Below are 18,427 nucleotides of genomic sequence, written 5' to 3'. Positions count from 1 at the left end.
GGTCTCGGTTGGCATTCGAACACAAGTTTTTCTAAATTGATTATAAACATTTTACACCTGATTTCCACTTACATGTAACAAAGAAACTATAATTCTTGCGAAACTAGTTGCGATACACAAATAGGAAGAACTGCTTCTGGCAAGAACTAAATATACATTTTGCTTCCTAGTCGTAGATGACAGGTATTTTTCTTTATATCATATTACTTTCAATGTTAAATACAACGATTTCTATTCGTAGGGCCAATGACGCTTTCTTTTTATTTATAAACTGTTTAGACTGCAAAGTAGTAAATGTCATCATATGTTATGAAATAACAGGCACTTATTTCTGCTGGTGCTGGCGTAAAAATGTGACTCGTATATTTAGTCTACCATTCTTCAACATTTCTCGACGTGCGTCACCAAACCTAGCCCGAGAAGTTTGAAATCCTGTAACAAGACGTCCACATTCAAGTCCAGCGTACCGTCGGCATTTAGCATGCGACCGTTAACGTTTGAGGTCTGAAAGGAAAATAAAGTGGGACATTAAAAATAAAGATCGGATAATAAACTGTTTTCGCAATCGGTAGTGGATTTCCTATGCTTGTACCTTAAATGGCTGTGTATCTAGTGCATCTGGACGCCACAGAACGGCAATCCGATCGCCACCGCATGGATCGTAGAAAAAGAGTGCAAACTTCCCATAGGCATCACGCAACTCCTTTAAATACAACGCAACTGGATCGAACCCGACGGGCGGTTCTTTGTTTTCCGATGGGGTACATGAGCTCATGTTTTTAACATCAGCGATACTCTTCGGGTCGCGTACTCCGCTCGGTACGATAATCTCAGTTTCCAGATGAATGATGACGTTGTAGCCTTCATAGGATGGTTCAAAGAATGTCTAAAATAGAAGGAAAAGATTACAATTGTTGACTCACTAAATAACAGCGTCAAACGAAACTTGTACACTACCTTGGCAGCCTTACGAATGGTGCTAAGATTCGACTCAATCATTTCAATTGCAGACTTCGCTAACAGTGTCACTCGGTTCAGTATTTCCATCGATGGTGCCCGCCGCCCAAAAAGGCCGTACTTTCCGGCATCGCACGGTGTAACGATCGTGAGCGGCGGGAACGTAGCGCGCCGCTCGACAAACTGCTTCTCCAACACATCCAACGTCTCACCGTCGAGCTCGCCCAGAAGATTAACCACGACCATCTCCTTGCTCCAGTCGGTCGACGCGACGTACTTGAGCCAGCGCAGGAAGCCCGCTTGTGGTTGTATCGGAGGTTGCAAGGGTTGATTGAGATAGAGCGAGGCTAGCAGAAGCTCCGTGCACTCGTCCGGCCACAAATAACGATCGATCAGCTGTGAGTACAACCACCGTTTGGCGATCGCCGCCACGGAACCGAACGAAGAGTTCGAAAGGTGCAAACCGTGCAGGATAGCGGTCAGTTTGGGTAGAATCGATGCCTGCATCTCAAGGGCGATGCTATCAACCGTGTCGCGTTGAAGGCGGGTTACCAGGTTCTCGGAAAGATACTCGCGCATGATGGTGATCTCGCGCTGGTGTATGATCACGAAGCGAAAAACGTACTTTTCTGCAAGCAACGAAACGGGATGTCCGCTAATAAATACGAAATAAATTCTAAAGTTTATCCATTTCCTTCAACTCACCATGAAGTACGTCCAGGTAGTCTTCGAATGCTTGCGCGGCTGGTAGTTCGTTAGCTGTCCTGGATGAGGAAAGGCTCTTTGCTATCTGAAGGTAGAAAGCCGTCTTCAACCGACGAATTGCGACCAGCTCTTCTGGCCACTTGCCACTCGCTTCAAGTTGAATCGTGGCGTGCACCGGCTTCCCGCAGAGGAACACCAACTGGCCGTTCACTAGGGCTGCTTGTGACGTGGGACGCGGTGGATCCGGATCGGTGTACCGAAATACGCTGTCCGTACCAAGGATCGCGTTTATCGTCAGCGGGATCTTCCTGAGATCGCGCATTCTTCTCCCGAGCTTATCGAACGCAGCAATCACTGCCAACGACCGCTCCTCGACCGTTTCGTGTACGCCCTCTTCCTCCGTGGCCGGAGGCCACGGTTGGAGCACCGTTTCAAACTGGGCTGCCAGATAGCATACCTGCTTTTCCGGGATATCAAAGTGAGAGTTCAGCAGGAACAGCACGATCGTGCGCACAATCAGTCGTTTCTGGCCGATCGGGTCATTAGCGGCGCCCCACGTACACGATTCCGTGATTGATCCATCCTTGAAACGTCTCAGCTGCGATTTACCGTTCCAAAACTTTCGGAACTCTTCGCTTGCCTCTTTGTCGATCGCTTCCGGGCCCTTGTCGACCAGGTTGAAAGCTTCCGATGCGTTTAATGAAATTCCCAGCGTGCAGGTGTCCTTTTCGCCGGCTAACGGTACGAGGTACGTGATACGCTTTCCTAGACCCTTCCGCAGCAATCGTTCCACCATCCGTGCAAACATTGTGCGCCGATCGCCTATGTAATCGAGCCGATCGGTTTCAGTCGCGAAGTAATCAATCGTTGCGGCGATGAGTCCCAGTTTTTTCAACACGACGATGTGATCGTATTGGCTGAACGCGGGATAGCTCGCTAAAAATAGCGGAACAAACGAATTGTTTTTGCGATCATCAAGGAGCCGGATCGCGAGCGCACTCTCATGGCGTACACGGCAATACAAATCGACCGGCAGGTTCGCGGTGACGTTCAGCACACCAAGTGGATCGAGAAACACAACCTCGTAGTGGTGGAAAAACTGTGGCAGCACGTCACGGTTTGCGGGGTCGAACGAAATGCCCTCCTTGTCCCAGCTGCTACCTGCCAGCTGGTGCCAGAATAGACGAATGATCTGATAATTGCTCATGTTCTTATAAATCCGCTTGTTCTGGAGTAAATGGGCGATGTAGAACGTTATCAGGCCCCCGTCGAAACCATACCGACCCTGATCAAAACCACGTTGACGGGCCCAAATTTTCAGCAAAATAATCGCCTCCCGGATGCTATCTGATTGGATTATGCCCTCGAGCAGTTCGGCATTCTTCGCCAACCGTAGATCGTACAGGATCGAGCTGTTATAATGCGGAGTCGGAAAGCGTTCGTACTCTTCCGCCGTGGTCAGATGGCCGGAGCCGATCATTGCGGGACGTACATTGTTTCGCTCGGGGAGGAACCTTTTCTTGTTGAACTTTCCGCCCTCGGGAACGGCATGCAGATGGAACTGAACCTTCCGGCCGAATTTTTCATCCGAAGGAACCATAACGAGGACCGGCTTCATGGCGTCGCCTTTAAGTGGTTCAAAGTGCACCTTCGAGATAAGTTTGTTTTGTGCCGGTTTCACCAAATACTCGGCAATGTTACAAAGGAAATGGGCCCTTTTCATGTGGTACCTTAGGTTCAGAAAGTCTTCCTTGTGGAAGCCCTTGTCCGGTATGGTCACTAACAAATCCACTATGAGGGGTTTTCCGAACGAGGTACGCAACGGTCCTCCAGCGCCACCACCGATAATACGCACGGTGCGCTGTGGAACGAAAGTAAAAATATCCTTTGGAAACACTTCCATCAGGTATTCCTTGGTGCCAAGTTCCAGCGGAAAATCGATACCGTCATAATATGTTGAGAACAATTCGCGAGGCGTGTCGTTGTTCTCCATCGTTTGGAGAAGTCCTTTGAAATGCTCCACCCAATCGAGCACGAAACGTTCTACCTTGGCCGGAACTCGCACCTCTTTCAACATCTCTTCCGTCTGCATCCGGAACAGGTTCGAGTGGTAGTAGTTTTCCGTTTCCTTGAGACGATTTATTTCCTCGACGGTTGGCGGTTTGTATTGCTCCTTAATCGCCTTCAGCCGCTTCAGGTGGGCCTCTTCGTCGGTTCGCGCCATCGCTTTCCGTTTGGCCACCTTCGACATTCGGGACGATTTGTTTTCATACGATGGATTGGGAGCGCGAATGAAAGCACCTGGTTCGAGGCCACTGTCTGGACTTTCGTTGTCATCGCGGAAAGCTTCCTCATCACCGTGGTCATCATTTTCATCTTCATCTGTTCCGTTGTCCACCATAGAGTCGTACGACTCGTTATCCGATTGAACGGGCGCTGGCTTCTTCCGCTTCAGTACCACTCCATTCCCTACGGGTTTCTTCTTTACTCGATTCATTGTCGCGTCGGGTAGTTTCTTCTCGACTGGGGAAGATTAAATTTCAAACTAACTATAAAACGACAACCTATACACCACTATTAACTTTAACACGATCGCCAACTACACGTGCCCGGCAATATTCGCACATTGCTTTTATTTTACAACGGATGACAGACAGCTCACGCATGTCGTGCTTGAAGGCAAGTGGAACGTATAGCATTTTCACTGGGGATTTGTGACAAGCGTTTGTTTACGGACTTTGTAGATCGGTTTGTATGTGAAATGTTTTGAGATGATGCTAACGCTTCGGCTATATGTTTTCTCGCAGATGGTTAAAAGTTGAAATCGTCAACTTCAGGTTGTCACGGTCAGTGATCAAAGGAGTGAACAAAAGAACAAAACAAAATGTTACCTACCTGTTTGTCGTGCCATGTGAAAAGCAATGGCATGATAGCCATTTATCAGCATCCAAATGGATTGGACGAGATGTTCCAATCAATTACTGCAATCGTGGTATGAATCTGTTTGCTTCAGGAAACATTAACTGTACGTAGTTTGTGCTCTAATATTCAACTATTACATTCTAGGTAGAACCGAACGATCACCTATGTGTTCCATGTTACGATGATCTAAAATCAGCTCATAAATTTAAGCAAAGATGCATTCAAAACAATGTGACTCGCATATCCAGACAAGCCAAGACAATAAACGATGAACACCCTACGGAGCATAATGCAAGTTGCAGCGCCGACGTGTCCACAACATGCGACGTATCTCTACCCATGCTGGAAGTGAGCAAAGCACCTAACGGCCAAAAGCCTGAAGAAGAGGTTGAGCAGGCCGTTGTTGATGACCCCCAACAAGACCAAACAAAAGATAGACCAAAGGAACATGACTTAAAGGGAGAGCATGTAGAATTTATCATCGACATAAATGTAGAACCCACTGAGGAGGAGCACTTGGAGCCGGCAGAGAAGGATGCGGATTTCGTGCTAGTGCATGTAGCCTCCGAGGAGGAGGAAAACGGAGACAGTTCAACTTCCATGCTACAGGACGAAGAGCATGAGCAAACACACAACTCGCAAAATGAAGAGCAGGAAGAGGAAACCGAACCCACAAAGCCATCTACGCGCTTACCGCGAGTACATAGTATGATGTGCGAATTTTGCTTTAAGGAGTTTGAATCGCTACCGGAAAAGATCGATCACACTGAAACGCACCGGACGGAGCAGAAACCGTTCAAATGTTTCCATAATGGTTGCAGTAGCTCCTTCAAGGACCGTGTCGGTCTACGGTCACACGTACGCATACACGCAACCGTGAAACGATTTGGATGTCGGTATTGCTTGATGCGCTTTCACACCCGTGGCAACCGAAACGCCCACGAACGGACACACAACGGTGAAAAGCCATTTGTGTGCCCCAAGTGTGGTAAAGGATTCGCAGAGGGTGGCAATCTTAAGAATCATATACGCTTCCACACCGGTGAACGACCGTATCCTTGTACGATGTGTGATAAATCGTACCGAACGCACTACTCCCGCGCGGTACACATGCGCTCGCATACGAACGAACGGCCATTCCTGTGCCATGACTGCGGGAAAGGATTCTATTCCACTGGGAAGCTGACGATCCATCAGCGAATACACACCGGCGAGAGACCATACGATTGCGATTCATGCGATGCACGCTTCATAGACCGCTGCGGGTTGCGAAGGCATAAAATTAAGGTGCACTGAAAGTCTCACCGAGGGATGAGAAACAATTTTAAGGCCGGTACTGACTTGCTACCAAGTAATCTAGACGTGTGTTTTTCTGGTTATAGTAGTTATCACAGTAGCATTGAAAATTAAGCATAATTGTTTGATGTTCGAAAGCGAAGGTACCTCAAAATTTTAAGTACAAATATTTCGGACAAACGCAGTCAAATTATTGGTAATAGGATTTTATTGAACTGAAAAACGGTAAAAATAGCAACATACCATGCCACACCAAACGATACAAATTCATTCCGAGCAACAACAACACGAAATGTTTGCAGATCCAGTCCATCGTAAGTAACGCAGTGGTGGTTATCTTGAACATGATTTACTATATTTTGTTTCGAAATTGCAGATCCCATCGTAATTGGCAACGAAACATTTGTCGTAACTCTACAGGATCAGCGGAATATTGTAGATAGAAGAAATTGGTTTTTATCTCGCATTGATTCTACTCAACTGGGAAACGGTCCGTCACAAAAGGCCAACTCTCCACTGCCTGCACCATTCGATTTGAAAACATTTGTTGCCCGATTACTTCAAGAGCTAAGCGCATCCGCGGTTCCTCCAACGGTCCCAACTTCGATTCAAAATGCGACGCTCAAAAACCGAGGGGTATATTGTTTCCATTACGATAAGCAAACCGACACCGACGATCTACCGTACTATCAAAATCGGGATCGACTGGCCCGCAAAGGACCGGTTGTAAAACACGTCCATTACTACGTAGAATGTGGCACCAAAAGTAAAGCAACCAACACGGATGAGCCTATGGAATGTGATCCTATAACGGACGATGAAGACATGAATCGTGTGTGGGATCAAAACAACATCTAACGAGCTTATCAGGAATAAAAAAGAACCTATGCAGTTTTGTGTTGTTCATTTTGTAAATAGTAAGAATTGATAGCGATAATTTGTATTATAAGATTTATCATAACCGGAGTTGCAATAAAACAAAATTACGTTAAACGGCCATTTTTGTTTTAATTTTTGCTAGCATACTAACACATTTTTTTCATCGGGGTTAGAATGAAAACTTCCGTCAAACATATTTTGTTTACATTTTTTGCAAACCAGTGAAGTATTTTTTAATTTGTTGCGTACAAACAATCCTAATCTTTGCTAGAACATTGCTTTCTCATTGCATTAAACAAATTACGATGAAATGAGTGTCATTGCGTCTCGGCTGACTAAATCGTTTGTAAAAGAGCAAATGTGAGATCGACGGAGGAAAAATGAGCCGACATCGTTGTGTTGCGTGCCACATCCAGGAGCCCGGAATGATTGCAATCTATCAGCATCCGCGGGGCGTCGATCGAATCTGGACATACGTGACCGGCATTATAGTAAGATATATAAAATCAACAAGAAACGCATAAACTACAGGGCCCGTTCTTCTTGTTTGCAGGTTAAATCAAAAGATCAGCTCTGCATACCGTGCTACGATGAGCTGCGTGTGGCACATCGTTTTAAGGAAAAGTGCATACACAATAACATTAACCGACTAGGGCTCATGAAAAAGCGACCCTCAGTTGTTCACGTTCAGCATGAACTACCGACAAGCGATGATTCCATTCCAGCCGAACCACCACCCGTCCATTCGGAGGACCTTAGAATGCCAAATGAAGTGTGCCTTGAAGTGCAGCCACAAGCTAGCAGCGAGAAGCCGACGACGGGAATGAGGATGGATGTCTTCATCAAAGCCGAACCAGTGCCCCAGGAAGAGGACCGCCAGGGGGACGAAGCCGTTCCAAGAAGACCGCAAGAAGATTGCACTCCGTTGCCGGTAACGGCGGTGGCTGGTGTGGAGCAAAACCAAAGTGGCCACGACGCGGCCCCACCAGACGAGGTGAAAATGGAAGTGGAATTGTCACTGGACGACATTGGACTGAGGGGCGAACCGTACGATAGCAGCACCGACGACGAAGATGGCGAGCGAGAGGACGATGCCAATGAGGGCAGGGGAGAGGAGAATGCATTTAACCATCCCGACACAGCAACACAACATCCATGTGGTCAGTGTGAACTGATCTTCTTTTCCCGGGCCGCCCAGAAGCAGCACCAGCAGAAGGAACACAAGAAAATACGCCGCGACATTACGAACGCCGTCAAGTACCGGCGAGTGCTGTCGGGGAAAATCAACGCACTAATGTGCCGCTACTGCTATCGGGAGTTTGGCGAACCGGACGCCAAGGCAGCACACGAGGAGACCCACCTGAACGATCCGAAACCGTTCCAATGTTCTTATGCCGACTGCAACCGGCTGTTTCAGCATCGCTCGGCACTGAACCGACACTTCTACACGCACGTCACGCCCAAGCGGTTTAAGTGTAGCGTATGCCCGAAACGATTCCACCAGCACAGCTCGATGGTGGTACACGAGCGACAGCATCGGGGCGATCGGCCGTACATCTGTCCACAGTGCGGCAAAGGTTTCACGCACGTATCGAACGTGAAGCGGCACATTCGGTTCCACAACGGGGAGAAGCCTTATCAGTGTGGCAAATGTCCAGCGCGGTTCACCACCAGCACGGATCTCCGGAGGCACATGAATAGCCGGCGGTGTATGACAGGGTCGATTAAGGCAGCAAATAGGATCACGGAGATCGACGATAGTGCCGTTTACAATGGCGACGCAAGCCTTCCTAATTGTAATATATAAGATGTTGAGAGAATACTTGGCATAGTGCATTTTTTCGTATTCCGAAATTATTAAATGTTTTTTTAATATTAAAAATGCATGATTTCAGTGTTTAAGCACGTCTTAATTTTCTAATGAAAGGAAGCAACGCCATATACCAATGGCGCAGAAATCTTGTGCTACTGTGAGTTGAATCATTTGTCTTAAATTGGTTGGAATTTTTTCATTACAATAAAATGAAAATTGTAAAACTTTCTAGAAACGCCACATAATGAGTCAAATTAATTAATTTTGTGTTCGCTGGAACTCTAATTGTTTGCACCCACTGCAGACGGATTTAAAACTTCCTAACACATAACATGAATGAAATACAACAAAATTCGAAGCAGATAATCTTTACCCATTACGATCAATTCTAACAAAATAGTTAACTTCTGCGTGTTGGTATCAGAAGCAATTATTCCCACTTCGTTTTGGTTCACCGGTGAGACACGAGGACTTTTAAGCCACACCAGCGGGAAAATTAAGCCCTTACAACGGAAATGATTCGGGTGCGAGCTGTTGGGAGAAGAAAACTCCAAACCAAACAATTGGCCAAACTATGCCGCACAAACTGTGACCACAAAAGAAACACTATAAAGACGGAAGCGGATAATGATGTCCTGCTTGTTGGCAGACCACATCTGATCCGGTTGACCGGGTAGCTGGCAAATTGTTAGAAAAGTCCATGACCATGGTCACGTCACTGTTTTCGGTCGGACCGGATCAACTGGAGATAAAGCACACACCTCCGAACCTGGGGTACTAATTGTGTGGAAAACGACAACAAATGGAAACACGCGTCGTCTCTCGTGTCGGGTGGTGAAGTAGAAAAAAAGGTTACCCCACCCCACCACGCGCAGCTTGGTCCGGGGTTTTAGATCTTCGGCAATGGAAATACAATCACTGTTGCTTGTCGAACACACGCACGCAATCCGGTTTCCGGGACTTGGTGAAAAGCTTTGCATGTCCGATGGGAGTTGTGGCGGGCGGAAATTAGCCGGTGTGGCTAATGCTTTAATGACATCTAATTTTTTAATGAATTCCACACACAAAACCTACACCGTGTCCTACAGTGAGACAGACCCGGGAAATGTCTTTACTTCGAAGGCAAACGGATGGAGCCCAGATGCAGAAAGGGAACACAGGTGGGCTATAGAACGAGGGGGAAATTGTTTTCGACATTTTGCGACACACGCCCTGGAGAGCTACCGAAGTATGCACGCGCCACCTGGTCAATCAGTCGTGGACGGACACTGATTCGCTTTACATCCCGGATGTCGGGAGATTCTATTGGTACGAGACCCTCATACGAGTTGTAGCGTCTTCTAGTAGCTCGTCAAAAAAGATCCTTTTTTTACGAGAAGTGTTTAGTTTTCCTGATGGATGTATGGAGGTGATTCTTGAAAGGAAGAAAAATTAGCAAACTGCTTAAATCCCCTTCCGAAGAGGTACACATTAAGGCCGGTATAAACATTTCATCCTGACCAACAATGGATACGGTGACCACTTCCCCGGTCCGCTCGACCACCCCCAATCCGGGTGCGTTCCAGTCACTCGCCCGCAACAATAGCTACGTCATACCGGGTGTGTACGATCTCAACGTGGAGGACACCAACTGGGTGCTGACCTCGTCGTTCATCATCTTCACCATGCAGACCGGCTTCGGGATGCTCGAGTCCGGCTGCGTCTCGGTCAAGAATGAGGTGAACATCATGATGAAGAACATCATCGACATCGTGCTCGGTGGCTTCACCTACTGGCTGTTCGGGTACGCCATGTCGTTTGGCCGGGGCGAGCTGAACAACCCGTTCGTGGCGCTCGGTGACTTTCTGATCGATCCGGACGTCAGTGATCCACTGTTCGGGCCGATCTTTGCCGCGTTCCTGTTCCAGCTGTCCTTCTCGACGACGGCCACCACGATCGTGAGCGGTGCCATGGCGGAAAGGTGAGCCAATGGGCCAAATCCGGTATCGATCCGTGCGATCATTACATCTTTAAAAAGAATCATTCGAGTAAAGGAAACAATCTAATTTTGTTCCCAATCCAAAAAGAGGGTCAGGTCGGTTAGTTCAAATCATGGTCCTACCAATAAATACAACAAGCACCACTCTCCGATACAAAGTACCAGCCGACATGGAAAACACGCGACCTTCGGAGCAAATTAGCCTTACCAACCGGATAACATACCGTTTAAATGTGGACCAGTGGTACGATGAAATCATGGTCAAAGGTTAACCGGCGTGGTGTCTGAACTCGGTAACCTCCTATCTAAAAGCACAAAATGACCACCAGGCCCAGGTCCAGGACTTCGTGTGGTTAAATAAGCAATGAGCACGGAGGAGTGAAACCGGAATGCTAAAATACTACCGGCAATCAATTTTAAATGACCCGCCAATGTGAGCACCTTTGTTGAGGGTCCGGTCGTGGCTGGGCCTTCAAAACAACCGATTAGGATCACTCTGAGCGGCACGCAGCCGATGGTCTTTAAATGTGCTTAACCATGGGGTTCCGGAGAAAGTGAATGTGCTTTTAAAGCTTTGCTAAACAGTGCATGCTCAGATCAGTTAGAATCTTTAATGGCACATTAAATTTCTTTCTTCTTCGGTTTCCAAGGAAACCTAAAGCGCTTGTAGCCTTTTCCACCTTGCGAATGCTTGCAGCAGTAAGAAAACTCAATCAACCTTCTTTTCACCCCGCAGGTGCAATTTTAAAGCGTACTGCATCTTCTCCTTCTTCAACACGATCGTGTACTGCATTCCGGCCGGTTGGGTCTGGGGAGAGCACGGTTTCCTCAAGAATTTGGGCGTGGTGGACATAGCCGGAAGCGGACCGGTGCACCTGATCGGTGGTGCGTCAGCTTTCGCGTCCGCCGCCATCCTCGGGCCCCGGTTGGGCCGGTACGCAAAGGGAACGGATCCGCTTCCGTTGGGCAATCCCGTTAATGCCTGCATGGGACTGTTCGTGTTGTGGTGGGGCTGGCTTGCGTTCAACTCGGGCAGCACTTACGGGGTAAGTGGAGCCAAGTGGGAGTACGCAGCGCGTGCCGCAGTGATGACCATGATGGGGTCGTTCGGTGGTGGAAGTTTCAGCATCATGTAAGTAAAACCCTCTGTTCTTTAATAATCTCGTTCAATGTGTAGACCAATTCAGAGTGTGATTTTAAAGGTAAGGGAGATGCCACTGTGAGCGTATACATAACACTTTCCAGTGTATTCGACTTAAACGTATTCCTTATATTTATATCATGAAGCATGCGATCCGCCTTTATCCGTAAAAAAAAAGTTTTTTGTACCCTTTTTTTTTTAAAAGCTACTCAATGTACAACAACGACGGTCGAATGGATGTAGTTGATTTGATTAACGGAATCCTGGCCTCATTGGTATCTGTTACGGCCGGATGTTATCTGTACCACGCATGGGAAGCGATCCTCATCGGAGCGATCGGATCGGCCCTGTGCTGCTTCGGGATGCCACTGTTCGACCGGATGGGTGTGGACGATCCGGTGGGTGCGAGTTCCGTGCACGGCATAGCAGGCATTTGGGGTGAGTAGGAAGCTGTCCACTCAGAAAAATGTTGCAGTAAATCATTTTCATCGTACAGGTGTCTTGGCGGTGGGACTGTTCGCAGATAATCCACTCCGCATGGAGACGACCAGTGGCCGCTCGGGATTGTTCAAGGGCGGCGGTTGGTACATGCTGGGCGTACAATCCCTGTCCGCCCTTTGCCTTTGCTGCTGGGGCGTTTCGATAACGTTTCTGCTGCTGTGGCTCATCAACAAAATTGTCCCGATCCGGATGGACCCGAACGAAGAGCTGCTCGGTGCGGACCTGATGGAGCATCGCATCCGGCACACACAGATCGGTATCTCGCGCGCCCTCTCGGCACTGGCTCCGATACAGCTCGATCTGGACGACGTGATCGATGCGCCACCGATCGGCCGCAATCCGGGCCACGAGCGATGTGTGGACGAGATCGAGGCGGCCTCCCAGAAGCTGCACCAGTGGCGGGCGGCTATGGACAAACTTTCCGACCGAGATCAACAGCCCGCGAAGGAGTCTAAGGAGGCTAGCGGATCGCGACGCCGCACGAAAGGGTTTGGCAGCAAAAGCCATACGAACAATGGCACGGACAACGTTGGCTACGACGGTGGAAGATCCGTGACGGTGAAGGTGGGTGGCAGAGGAGAGGCACACCAGCTGTCCATTATTGGCGGCGATATGGGTGCGGAAAGGACAAACGATCGGAATTTTGCGTGGATTGATTGATGCCGCCGAAATTTGATCCATTGTACTCGATCAATTGCAATATGTTTTGTTAATCAATAAAATGTTGTATAGAGTTGTTTACGTAGGGCACAGGTGCCAATTAATTTACTAAACATTAATTGAAGAGAAGTATCTAAACTTACCGAGTTGTTTCAGAATTCGCGATGCTCGTTTGATCATTGGTATAGTTGCCACAATACAACACCAGATTAATTCTGCATTTGTCACCTTTCTTTGCTTCCACTTCGATACTATTCATTCATTGACCGATCCCCACACTGCACCTAGCCATAATTCGCATTGATCACCAAAATGGCTTCTGAAAAACACAACAACTCACACGGCACGCTTCGATGTTGCAAAAAGCAAGCCTAGGAATCCTTTTCCTAGGAATGATTCAATAACTGAAAAAAAACGATTGCCCGGAAAACGAAACGAGAAGTGTATCATCCCTCGAAAAAGGACATATAAAGTAAGCTAAGCAATGCACTTGCACTAATATTGCGCCACCACGACCGTACCTTCCGCGCACCGTTCTGATTCAAAACTGCTCCACCATAAGCTTAGTTTAATCGGTCAACCCGACGTACTAAACATCGCTCCACCCTTGTCATGCCGAACAGAGATAGGTAGCGTGGTAACACGAAACGGAAGAAACTGCACGCACATGTGAGCGAATGTTTTGGTCGAGATCGTGTTTGTCGTAAAAGTGTGATAAATAAATTGGTCGTCTTATACGAAGGATATTCTAATCCACACATTCTGATCCCTAACGGTGGATAACGCTAACGCGACTAACGGACTTTGGTCAGCAATGAACAGTATCGGGGAGAACTGTACGCAACTGAAAAAGGATTACGATGCCTGCTTTAACAACTGGTTCTCGGATCGATTTCTTAAAGGCGACATGGACGATTCGGCGTGTGCTCCGCTGTTCAAAGTTTATCAGCAATGCGTGAAGGTGTGTTTCTAATCAGTAGAGATAGGTGATAAATGGCGGTTGTGTTGAACAATTTTCATTTGATTATTTCAGGATGCAATGAAACAGCACCACATCGAGTTCAAGGAGATTGAAAACGACTACATTGGTACAAAGCGGGAGGAAAAGAAACCACCGAAGGATAGCTGAGAACGTTCTTGTCCATGCCCGGACGAATTATGATGTTCGCTGTGCTGCTGCTGCTAGTCTAATTTAAGGAACAAGTGAAGTTCAACTATTAGTTAATTTTTAACCGTAATCTACTAAAGATTGTGATGCTAGTGAGGAGGATAGGACAAAGTATTGGCGGGGTTAAGTATAGACTATTTTCTTTCTTCATTCCTAGGATTGTGTTAGTTTAGAAGGAGTGAAGCCACTGCCGGTTTGTTGCCCTTTCTGTCCAGTCCTACAATCGACGGTCCAAAAGTTTTGTGTAGGGTGGATTGTGTTTGTTGTAAAATAAACGTGATATAGTCAACAATTGCGTTTAGGTTGACGCACGAAAAACGTTTTAAATTGATTGTATCGTTTTATTTTGTGACGATATTCTATTAAACTATGACACTGAGTAATATGATGTTTCCATGCTCTACAAGGTTTTTACGGGATGATCGGGCTGGCGATAACAAAAATGCAAAAAGGGATAACGCCCCTGTAACACGGCGTTGAATATGGGCTCATCGATGCGACAAATAAGATTGATGCTTAGTGGAACACTACTTCTGCTCAACGGTGAACTTTGAGATGGCCTCGAGCAGCTCCACGTACTTGGCGTGTTCGTACGTGCTGGCAAAGTCGGACATCTTTTCGGCAAACTCATTGCTAACGCCCTTCTCTTCCAGGAAGTTCATGAGGAGATCATAGAGATACTGAAAGGCGAATGGGGGAAATTACATTAATGAATATGAGCCTGAAACAGTTTAACGTCCATGAAAAGAAGCGATTCTTACCCCATCCAGCACGTCTCCGGCAACGGCGTACACTTTGTCGTTCCATTCACCCTGGTAGATGGTCACTTCGTCGATGCCAAACACATCATCTTAACGAGGAAAATGAAAAGATACATTATTAATTCAAAGTCATTTGAACAAAGTAAAAAGTCAGTAGAAAACTTACTGTATTCTCCTTCCTGTGCCTCTCCTGGCAAATAGGAGCACGTGAACGAGAGTGTGGTTCCTCCACGCGTAATATCGACCTCAAACTGTGGACGGCTTTTCATGGCGGAAAACTCCGGCTTGTTTTCGGTGGCATCGGCCTCATCCCCATCCATGTCGACCGTATGATTCACGTTGAACGAAATGACAACCCTTGAAGATGACAACGTAAATGAGGTGGATAAAGTTATGTTTTCGATGGAGCTTACTTTTCACGCTCCGAAGATTTCGTCAGCTCCACATCAGCCTTATTGCAGGTGATCTTAAACCCATTCAACGAGGTCGGAATGTTGGTGGTCGGGCTTGCCTTTTTCTCGGCAACGATTTCTTCCGCCAGGAATTCCACAAGCTCCCGCTCCCCTGCAAAGCAACGATGCGTTGGTATTAGTTTGAAGTTACCCCAGCATAACGATTACATAAGATACTATGCCGATTGTCTACCGGCTTTTCTCTGGAGAATACTTAGTGGAAATGTAGTAGCCATAATTACCTTTGGTGTGAATCTGCCGGCTAGCGATGGAGAAAACGCCGTTCTGGTTAATGCCGGTACCCGGCATCACTGATAACGGTCTGACGGCACATGTTGCAATACCGTTCGCCGATTGAGTAACGACACCGGCATTCCACTTTGCAGTCTGATTGGCGGTCGAGAAGCTTTTACCGATTGCAGAACGAAGGAAACGAATGTTGCGAATCATTTTGATTTTGTTTTGCTTTAGAATGTTCTTTTAAGCGTTAAAGTGAAGAAACTTTTCCTTCTTTGCCTGTTATTTACACACCACAACACGATTGGGTTTTGTGAATTCGAGCACGCCTTTCTACTGAACTGTCAAATTATTTTTAAGCTGTCAAATATCTGCTGCATCCCAGTGAAAAAGCTACATGTAATTGATAGGACCATCCCGGTGTTTTAAAAAAATGTTTTTATGGTAAAATGTTACAGATTTTTAAAATAAAAATTTAAAAGTGCAAGTGGTCATCACGCTTAAAATGGAACTCATTATATTAATAAGGATTTTTGCTGTTTTATTATATTTACTTGAATAAATTCCAGTGTATCGTGGTTTTATTTTTACCTGTTCTTGTAATCGCTCTGTTTTCCCGCATGTTTTTACCCCGTTCTGAATAGAATAACTTTAGTTGGCTCGCCCTACTAGTAATAGTGCTAGTAATAATCTTCTTGCTTCCTTCTGTTGCCCAATATTTCGTTTCTTTTATTCGCCCAATATTTCGTACTTTTGGTTGATTATTTTTCTTTTTTAATAATTGTGCTTCCGATGGACAAACGTCCTTCATTCAACCGTTGATTGTGTCGCTTTCATTCGTCTTCCGGTTTTCGATTATACTATCGTGAACATTCCGATACATTCCACTAAAAAACACCCAATAATATCACGCAGTCGTATGCCTTTTTGCTTCTACTTCGCAAAGCCATTCTTCTCGGTTCAGAATCCTATTCCACGCTTGTTTGTAAGGTAATTATGGTTTTATGCTTATTTTCTTTTTCTTCTGACTACAAATGAAGCTAAACGAAGGGGGAAAACGAAGTGGGACCTACGGCCAGTGGCAGCGGATCATGCTAAAGGCTGACGATCATTCATTCATCATTCGCTGTTTTCTGTTTAGTTGTTGTGCAAGTTACTGTTCTGCTTAGTGTTGATTTGTTGCATCTGTATTTTGGTGATCGTTGGCACACGCATTGTGCACGCTGCGGAATAAAGATGTAATTGGAGAAAATTTCGCGGCCTAAAAGGTATGCTTCTTGAATGCATGCTGATTTCATACCATTGTGAACGTTTACTCTTGTTCCAAACACTATTATTAGGCTATACATGTAACTGCTTGTGTAAGTTGAGCTTTGAACTATCGGTTGTATGAATTTGTAATGGGGTTTACATTATGACACTATTTTTCTTTTAATGATTTTATTTGATATTCGTTTCATGTACTATTTTAGTTTTCCTTCTCACACATCGCATTTGATTGGTTGGTATTCATTTCCACTCTCGCACATGGATGGCTGTCTACTGCAACGATTAGTTCAAATATCGCTCTATTAATCGCATGGATAAAATCTATTCTGAAATCATGCCAATTTATAATGGTAGGCGCTACACTGTGTAATGATATTTTATCGTTTGCCTCTTAAACTTCCAGGAAAAGTGATTTACCGCAAACAATAGCAATGCCATCGACAGAATCGATTTAAGTTTGAGTTTCGGTTTGAGGATTCTACAATTTTGCATTCAAATGTTATACCATGATATAAATATTCATATTTATTTTTGTTTTCGTTAGTTTGAGAGGAAATTTTATGCCACGCTGTAGCGCTATCTTGAATGATTTTATTCGCTTTGAGCTTTTTCTTTCTTTTTAGCACTAGACCACCTGGTTTCTGTTTTCTTTTACTTGGAATGGTAACAAGGCTGTAGGATGATATTCGTCTTGTGTTTTCTTCTCATCTTCGATCTACATTTTCCTGCTTCCGCAGACGACTACCAGCATTAACGTTTAATATTTTCACTTCAGATCACTTGTCCACGCATATTCACATCTCAGTGGTACCTTTCCTCACACGTGTACCACCCGGTACGCTCAATCTAGTACTCCAACTCAATTATATCGATATTTTGCTTCGAATCTTATCGAACTATTTACAATTTAAAAAAAACATGATGACTCTACATACACACACACACACACCACAAACACGCACTTGGAGGAGAGGAATTTATAATAGAAGAATAGGAAATTGATCCGTTCACCTAACTGCTAATCCCGTTTTCATAAATAAAATGCTGCGCAAAAGTATCGTTTCTAGTTTTCCGCGCCAGTATGCCCCAAAAATGGGATTGTATGATTTTGTAGGGCCGAAAGCGAAGATTGCTTGGATTGAACTTTGCTGTGCTATGCTAGCTTAAATTTAGCAGCAAGCCGGTTTAGTAATGGTAGTTTCAACGTGTCCAAATAGCTAACATTGGGCGGATTAAAACATTAGATAAACAAGTGATACGAACGAAACGCTAACTATGGTTACTAATAAAAAATAATAATAAAACAATCCTTTACGCAAACGATGTGCGTTGCGTAATCATCTATGACTTATTGTTTAAAATTCATATGCACATTGCAGAGCACAAGTAAACAAAACAAATCTAATTTTCTTGCTTAAAAAGCCGATGACTTCTTCTAACTGCGCGCGATGGTTTTTCTCTATCTTCGTCACATTCAGTCATTCAATGGAATAAATTTTTTAACACAATAAAAACAAAACGATACATAATTTAACCAACGATTGTTGTTTTTTTTACACCCCGTTTTCTCCTTCTTTTTATGGGCTTGCATTTTGTTTCCTTTTTTATCTTTTTCTGGGTTAAATACTATCAGTGTTACTTACGGAAATGATAATCGTGAAGCGTTTCTATTTGCCTGCTTCTATTCA

The 18,427-nt window shown here is 45.5% G+C and overlaps 7 protein-coding genes across 7 annotated transcripts; 5 read left to right on the top strand and 2 right to left on the bottom strand.

Moving 5' to 3' along the window:
* Positions 1–381: 381 nt before the first annotated feature.
* LOC131284320 (nucleolar protein 6) lies at positions 382–4,234 on the bottom strand. The gene is made up of 4 exons (XM_058313175.1): positions 1,663–4,234; positions 958–1,586; positions 593–886; positions 382–504 (listed from the first exon to the last, which is right to left on the bottom strand). Exons 1-4 carry the CDS (start codon positions 4,157–4,159, stop codon positions 382–384), a joined length of 3,543 nt encoding a protein of 1,180 aa, XP_058169158.1. The 5' UTR covers positions 4,160–4,234.
* A 312-nt stretch (positions 4,235–4,546) lies between these two features.
* Positions 4,547–5,880, top strand: LOC131284319 (zinc finger protein 32-like). The gene is made up of 2 exons (XM_058313174.1): positions 4,547–4,654; positions 4,729–5,880. The coding sequence occupies exons 1-2, from the start codon at positions 4,547–4,549 to the stop codon at positions 5,878–5,880; spliced, it is 1,260 nt and encodes a 419-aa protein (XP_058169157.1).
* Positions 5,881–5,920: 40 nt separating this feature from the next.
* LOC131284318 (uncharacterized) lies at positions 5,921–6,738 on the top strand. Its single transcript, XM_058313173.1, has 2 exons — positions 5,921–6,194; positions 6,257–6,738. Exons 1-2 carry the CDS (start codon positions 6,125–6,127, stop codon positions 6,736–6,738), a joined length of 552 nt encoding a protein of 183 aa, XP_058169156.1. The 5' UTR covers positions 5,921–6,124.
* Positions 6,739–7,131: 393 nt separating this feature from the next.
* Positions 7,132–8,566, top strand: LOC131284317 (zinc finger protein 135-like). The gene is made up of 2 exons (XM_058313172.1): positions 7,132–7,250; positions 7,313–8,566. The coding sequence occupies exons 1-2, from the start codon at positions 7,140–7,142 to the stop codon at positions 8,564–8,566; spliced, it is 1,365 nt and encodes a 454-aa protein (XP_058169155.1). The 5' UTR covers positions 7,132–7,139.
* A 1,511-nt stretch (positions 8,567–10,077) lies between these two features.
* LOC131284316 (putative ammonium transporter 2) lies at positions 10,078–12,852 on the top strand. Its single transcript, XM_058313171.1, has 4 exons — positions 10,078–10,532; positions 11,287–11,682; positions 11,897–12,129; positions 12,188–12,852. Exons 1-4 carry the CDS (start codon positions 10,078–10,080, stop codon positions 12,850–12,852), a joined length of 1,749 nt encoding a protein of 582 aa, XP_058169154.1.
* Positions 12,853–13,646: 794 nt separating this feature from the next.
* Positions 13,647–14,332, top strand: LOC131283994 (TP53-regulated inhibitor of apoptosis 1-like). Its single transcript, XM_058312843.1, has 2 exons — positions 13,647–13,813; positions 13,886–14,332. The coding sequence occupies exons 1-2, from the start codon at positions 13,667–13,669 to the stop codon at positions 13,979–13,981; spliced, it is 243 nt and encodes an 80-aa protein (XP_058168826.1). The 5' UTR covers positions 13,647–13,666; the 3' UTR covers positions 13,982–14,332.
* Positions 14,333–14,351: 19 nt separating this feature from the next.
* Positions 14,352–15,773, bottom strand: LOC131283992 (complement component 1 Q subcomponent-binding protein, mitochondrial). The gene is made up of 5 exons (XM_058312842.1): positions 15,476–15,773; positions 15,195–15,345; positions 14,948–15,138; positions 14,782–14,870; positions 14,352–14,700 (listed from the first exon to the last, which is right to left on the bottom strand). The coding sequence occupies exons 1-5, from the start codon at positions 15,681–15,683 to the stop codon at positions 14,548–14,550; spliced, it is 792 nt and encodes a 263-aa protein (XP_058168825.1). The 5' UTR covers positions 15,684–15,773; the 3' UTR covers positions 14,352–14,547.
* Positions 15,774–18,427: the final 2,654 nt, after the last annotated feature.

The sequence above is a fragment of the Anopheles ziemanni genome, chromosome 3, assembly GCF_943734765.1.
Source record: "Anopheles ziemanni chromosome 3, idAnoZiCoDA_A2_x.2, whole genome shotgun sequence".
NCBI classification, from domain to species: domain Eukaryota; kingdom Metazoa; phylum Arthropoda; class Insecta; order Diptera; family Culicidae; genus Anopheles; species Anopheles ziemanni.
This window is presented reverse-complemented; position numbering and strand designations above follow the sequence as displayed.

Excerpts from the sequence above, each read along its gene's own strand:
- LOC131284319 (XM_058313174.1), top strand. The coding sequence starts at position 4,547 with ATGTTACCTACCTGTTTGTCGTGCCATGTGAAAAGCAATGGCATGATA. Across the intron at positions 4,655-4,728 it reads AATCAATTACTGCAATCGTG|GTAGAACCGAACGATCACCT; the intron begins GTATGAATCTGT and ends ATTACATTCTAG.
- LOC131283992 (XM_058312842.1), bottom strand. The coding sequence starts at position 15,683 with ATGATTCGCAACATTCGTTTCCTTCGTTCTGCAATCGGTAAAAGCTTC. Across the intron at positions 15,346-15,475 it reads CCGGCAGATTCACACCAAAG|GGGAGCGGGAGCTTGTGGAA; the intron begins GTAATTATGGCT and ends GTTGCTTTGCAG. Across the intron at positions 14,701-14,781 it reads CCGGAGACGTGCTGGATGGG|TATCTCTATGATCTCCTCAT; the intron begins GTAAGAATCGCT and ends TTCGCCTTTCAG.
- LOC131284318 (XM_058313173.1), top strand. The coding sequence starts at position 6,125 with ATGCCACACCAAACGATACAAATTCATTCCGAGCAACAACAACACGAA. Across the intron at positions 6,195-6,256 it reads GTTTGCAGATCCAGTCCATC|ATCCCATCGTAATTGGCAAC; the intron begins GTAAGTAACGCA and ends TCGAAATTGCAG.
- LOC131283994 (XM_058312843.1), top strand. The coding sequence starts at position 13,667 with ATGAACAGTATCGGGGAGAACTGTACGCAACTGAAAAAGGATTACGAT. Across the intron at positions 13,814-13,885 it reads TTTATCAGCAATGCGTGAAG|GATGCAATGAAACAGCACCA; the intron begins GTGTGTTTCTAA and ends TGATTATTTCAG.
- LOC131284316 (XM_058313171.1), top strand. The coding sequence starts at position 10,078 with ATGGATACGGTGACCACTTCCCCGGTCCGCTCGACCACCCCCAATCCG. Across the intron at positions 11,683-11,896 it reads GGTGGAAGTTTCAGCATCAT|CTACTCAATGTACAACAACG; the intron begins GTAAGTAAAACC and ends TTTTTTTAAAAG. Across the intron at positions 12,130-12,187 it reads CGGCATAGCAGGCATTTGGG|GTGTCTTGGCGGTGGGACTG; the intron begins GTGAGTAGGAAG and ends TTCATCGTACAG.
- LOC131284317 (XM_058313172.1), top strand. The coding sequence starts at position 7,140 with ATGAGCCGACATCGTTGTGTTGCGTGCCACATCCAGGAGCCCGGAATG. Across the intron at positions 7,251-7,312 it reads CATACGTGACCGGCATTATA|GTTAAATCAAAAGATCAGCT; the intron begins GTAAGATATATA and ends TCTTGTTTGCAG.
- LOC131284320 (XM_058313175.1), bottom strand. The coding sequence starts at position 4,159 with ATGAATCGAGTAAAGAAGAAACCCGTAGGGAATGGAGTGGTACTGAAG. Across the intron at positions 887-957 it reads CCATTCGTAAGGCTGCCAAG|ACATTCTTTGAACCATCCTA; the intron begins GTAGTGTACAAG and ends CTTCTATTTTAG. Across the intron at positions 505-592 it reads TAGATACACAGCCATTTAAG|ACCTCAAACGTTAACGGTCG; the intron begins GTACAAGCATAG and ends TTTTCCTTTCAG.